The following is a 4,920-nucleotide window of genomic DNA, read 5'->3' as shown; positions in this document are numbered from 1 at the left end:
TTTGGGTTTGTTTGTTTTTAAAGCACTTCATTTCTCCTTTGACTAGCTATGACATTGTCCTGTACCATTGGAGAAAGCTTGCTGCAGTTTCCAAACCCTCTGCAAAACCTTTGTGTAGCATTTACAAACTGCGAGAGGATTTGATGCTCCCAAAACGCTGATGTTTTGCACTGGAGATGTTCACCTGCAGCTTGTCAGAAAACACTAAAGGGCTGATTTGGGAGCACAGCTGTTTTAAAACCAAACAAAAGCAAACAAAGCCAATGTTTTGCTTTCCAAATCCTACTTGTCAGGTCTTTGACAGAGCCTGGTTGGATGAAAACTCAAACGTGGAGTTTAAGAGTCGTGCTACTACTGTTTTATGAACACTACAGAGTCTGAAAACAAACAAAAAAATAAGTAAAATACCTTTTATTTTTCTATTTACTGGGTGTGCCTGCACATCTTGGTCACATAGAGTCTATCAGGCCTGGTAGACTGATTTTTATGCTCTATAAATGACAGCCTAAGCCACGACTCACCTTCTGTAGGGACCAACAAAATCACACAGTCTCATCTCAGACATGGGGAGCTCACAGCAAATTGTCTTGTGCTGGCACTTGGCAGAGGAGTGAGGCTCTCCCAGTAAGTTCAAGCACAAATATAAGGCTTTCAAACATTTAAATGCAAAGAATCTGTGCAGTTCTTTCAAGCTGCTCTTTTGGGATGTGGAAATACTCGGGTTCCTCTCATACTCTTTTTCTGCAGGCATGCTTCTGCCATAAATGTCAAGTGGCATGAAGCATGCCTGTGACCCCCCCCCCCCACCTCCCCCATGTTCTTCATCCCTTCCCAAGCCTGAATCCCACTTAACAACAGCAGTATTTAATCTTGGTTTTATTTCTTGCAGAGTTAATCTACAGACTAGCTGGTTAAACAGAACTACGTTTCTCCACCAAACCTGTTTAGCGCCACAGGACTTGTTTGAGGACTTGGTTGAACACAGGTGGCAGATTTTTGTATTAAGTTGATGTTTTATTGTGATTCTGGGCTTGGGTTATTTCTAAAAGGCAAATATTTTTGTACTCTTGAGCTTTGTGGTATCTTAAACCCTTGTTTTCCTTTTCTTTTAAATAAGAACAAAGTTGTGGGGGTGGGTGGGTTGGTTGGTTTGTTTAATCCCTGTTTGAATCAGGCTCCCTTTCCTTGCTTTAGACCACTGATCTCAAGCTGGTGACACATTTTGGTCTTTTTCGTGGTAGATTCAAAAATAAACGCATCTTTGACAAAGTGGAATGCCTGTGGGGCAAGTGTGTGATGTTGGCAAGTGTGTGATGTTGGCAAGTGTGTGATGTTGGCAGGTGGCCTTAAGGTGTCTGGGCGTGGTGAGAAGGAACGAGAGACTGCTGCAGCTGATGGACCATTTGCAAGGAGAACTGCTGCCCTCTGGCAGTTCTCTCTCCCGGGCTTGCAAGAGGATTTCTGAAGAAAGTGAAAGTCGGTGGAAGAATCAAACAAGGGTGATGAGTCTGGAATGCCAGTTTCTGGGGTTTGTAAGGCTGAAGAAGCCAGCACTGCTGTAGTAGCTGCTGGCAGAAATGAGGTGTGTTGCTAGAGCACTGTTTTGAGTCTCTTGCTGCAGTCTTCAGTGAGTTTTGTGTGTCACTCAGTGGGGCCCGGGTGGTGCTCGCACACAGCTGGGAAACAGCAGGAAGACTCCAACCTGGACACATGAGGGAAGCATCAGCTGGATCACTGCAACTGACCGGAGGGACCATTGTGCTGCGCCACCTCTGTCACTTTCTGTCACGTTTACTTGGGTCTCTCACCACAACCTTTGATCCTCAGCTGACTTAATGGATCTGCTACAGCATAGTTGGAGCTGTTGTAATTGTCACTCATTAACTTCTGTCTTCATTGTAATAAAGCTGTGCCCTGGCACTGTTTAGCCTGCTTTCTGTGTGGGATGTCATTGAAGAGTAAAGTCTCCTGCCTCTAGCTCTTTGTGCAAGTATAGGGAAGTGATTCTGTCCCTGTACTCAGCACTGGGGAGGCCACACCTCAAATAGAGTTCAGTTTTGGGGCCCTCACTTCAAGAGGACGTTGAAAAGCTGGAACAGGTCCAGAGAAGGGCAGGGAAGCTGGTAATGGGTCTAGAGAACAGGGCTGGTGAAGAGCAGCTGAGGGAACTGGGGTTGTTCAGTCTGGAGGAGGCTGAGGGGAGACCTCATTGCCCTCTACAACTCCCTGGAAGATTGGAGGGAGGTGGGGGTCAGCCTCTTCTCCCTATTACCAGGTGATAGGATGAGAGGAAATGGCCTGAAATTATGCCAGGGGAGGTTTATGTTGGGTATGAGGAACAATTTATTTGCTGCAAGAGTGGTCAGGGATTGGAACAGGCTGGCAGGTGGTGGAGTCACCATCCCTGGAGGTGTTGAAGAAATGTGTGGACATGGAACTTTGAGACATGGTTCAACGGCCATGGTGGTCTTATGTTGAAGTCTGGACTTGATCTTGAAGGTCTCTTCCAACTGAAACAGTTCTATGATTCTGTAAATGAAGTATGATAACAAAGCCTTAGAATAAGCTCTCCCACATATAATCTCTTCCACAAAGGAAAGCTGTCATGGTGTAGAAGGATTTCTGGCTTTTAAATGGTTCAATCCCAACTCTTCAATTCTACAAAGCCCCTAATGCAAACCCTGGCCATGTTCAAGGATGATTTTGAGGCTAAACTTCTACTTTTCTCCCCTACCTTTCAGATTTTTCATATGAAATCAAAACCTTTTTTTTAAATGCAAACATTCCAAAACGATGTAGAAGGTTTATGTCTGGCTTTTATCAATTAGAGGTGAAGAAAACAGGAGCAAAAAATCCCAGTTGGAAATGTGGAGAGCAAAGCCAGCTTCTGCAGCTTCCTAACTGAGCTCTATAGGAGATGAGATCTTCCTGATGGTGCCACAAGGAGCTGGGGAGTTTGGCCTAAGAATCCCATTTTGGTGGGGGTTGGAAGGAACCTCTGGAGATCATCCAGGTCAACCCCCTTGTTAAAGCAGGGTCACCTGCAGCAGCTTACCCAGGGTCACAATCTCCAGCTGGGTTTGGGATCACTCCAGAGGAAACTCCTAAACTTCTCCAGTGCTCCAGTGCCCTCACAGCACAGTTTTTGTTTTCTATTCTAAAGAATATAATGTATTAAACCTATGATCTGTCAAGCTTTTGTTACATGTTCCTTCAGAAAAGCGTCATGATCAGCAAAACCTTTTCACAGCTACAATCCTGCTGAGGGGTAGATGGAAGTTGTGGGAAGATGCAGCTGGAGATGGAAAAGAGGTGAGGAACCACTGAGCAGCCAGGCAGCAGATTTGATCCATCCCAAGCCCCATCTCTTAACCCTTTGGGCAGTAAATAACAGATGTGACACCTGGACTAATGGGAGTCCCCAGAGGGCAAGGGACAAGCCATCAAGCTAGGCCTGGGCCGGGTGCTTTGCGAGACGTTAAGTGACTCCGGATCAGGGCCAAAGCGACGCCTGCCCGCACTCCGCAGCCGAGCCCTGCTCGGGCGGGCAGGGCGCGTGTGCGCTGCCCGGCATCTCCCCGGGCCGCCTCCTCCTGCCCTGGCTGCCAACACCAGCCCGAGGCACTGCCCCTGTCCCTCAGGGCTCGCCAGGCCGCCACAGCCTGCCGGGGAAGCGAGGCGAGGCCTGGCCAAGGCAGCTCCCCCCGCGGCCGGCGGCCGGCGCAGTCTCGCCGTAACGGCCGAGCCCTCGCTGCCGCGGCCGAGCCCCCGCCGCGCCTCCTGCGCACGCGGGCCGAGGGCATGCCGGGAGCCGGCTGTGGGGCGGCCGCGCTGGGCTAGGTTGGGCTGAGCCGGGCCGGGCCGGGCCGGGCCGCGGTGACTTCCCGGCGACTCCGGGCATCCCCGCGGCTCCGGTAGCCGGCTCCACCTGAGGCGCCTCCGCCTGCAAACCCCACCCCCGGCCGCTCCCCCGCCGGCGAGGCCCGGCCCATGGCGAGGAGCTCGGCGGGCTGCGCCGCGGCTCGGGGCGGCCGCTTCCTGCCCGCACCAGACGGGCTCGCAGGTAGCGGCGGCCGCAGCTCAGCCGCGCCATGCGTGACTACGATGCGGCCACCGCCTTCCTGGGCGAGTGGGGCCGCTTCCAACGCCTCGTCTTCTTCCTCCTCAGCGCCAGCATCATCCCCAACGGCTTCAACGGCCTCTCCATCGTTTTCATGGCCGGGACCCCCGAGCACCACTGCGCCGTGCCCCCCGGGGCCAACCTGAGCGCCGAGTGGCTCAACGCCAGCATCCCGCTGGAGACGCAGGGCGGGCAGGCGGCTCCGAGCCACTGCCGCCGCTACCGCCTGGCCGCGCTCCGCAACTTCTCGGCGCTGGGGCTCCGGCCCGGCTCCGACGTGGAGCTGAGCTCGCTGGAGCAGGAGCCGTGCCTGGACGGCTGGGAGTACAGCCGCGACGTCTACCACTCCACCATCGTCACCGAGGTGCGGAGGCTTGGAGGGGGCGGCGGCGGGAGTGGGGCTCTTCCGCAGCGAGAGATGCGGGCAGGATGCTCCGGGAGTGCCAAGGAGAAGAGTGTGGTTATGGTGGCACTGGTGTGGGTTTCCCTTGGCTTCGGGCGTTTGTCAGGCCATCACCCTCCTGCTCATTCTGCCAGGCTAAATTTGACATCTGTTTGCTTCCACTCGCAAAAGTGGTCTCCAAAAGTGGTCTCATTTCCTAAACCAGTGTGGTGTGTGGCCGGTAACTACTTAGAGGGGTTCATAGGTATCTGCTGGTGGCTTGGAGCAACGGACGGGGCAAGGACAAGGGGTTCGGCTCTCTCGGTGGTTCAGAGATGTCTCTTTGAACTCAGGAGATCAAAATGGTTTGTTTCCCATATGCAAAAAGGTGGTAGAAGTCTCCCTGAGATGTGCAGGA

The 4,920-nt window shown here is 52.7% G+C and overlaps 1 protein-coding gene across 1 annotated transcript in view; it reads left to right on the top strand.

Moving 5' to 3' along the window:
- The first annotated feature begins 3,901 nt into the window (after positions 1–3,901).
- The window catches only part of LOC104297032 (organic cation/carnitine transporter 2), a 35,851-nt gene continuing 34,832 nt past the window's right edge, over positions 3,902–4,920 (top strand). Inside the window, exon 1 of the mRNA XM_009896907.2 lies at positions 3,902–4,484. Coding sequence (XP_009895209.2) covers positions 4,092–4,484 — 393 coding nt within the window. The 5' untranslated portion in view covers positions 3,902–4,091. The remainder of the gene's footprint in view (positions 4,485–4,920) is intronic.

The sequence above is a fragment of the Dryobates pubescens genome, chromosome 16, assembly GCF_014839835.1.
Source record: "Dryobates pubescens isolate bDryPub1 chromosome 16, bDryPub1.pri, whole genome shotgun sequence".
NCBI lineage: Eukaryota > Metazoa > Chordata > Aves > Piciformes > Picidae > Dryobates > Dryobates pubescens.
Note: the sequence above shows the minus strand (reverse complement) of the source record. Positions and strands in the feature narration are given on the sequence as shown.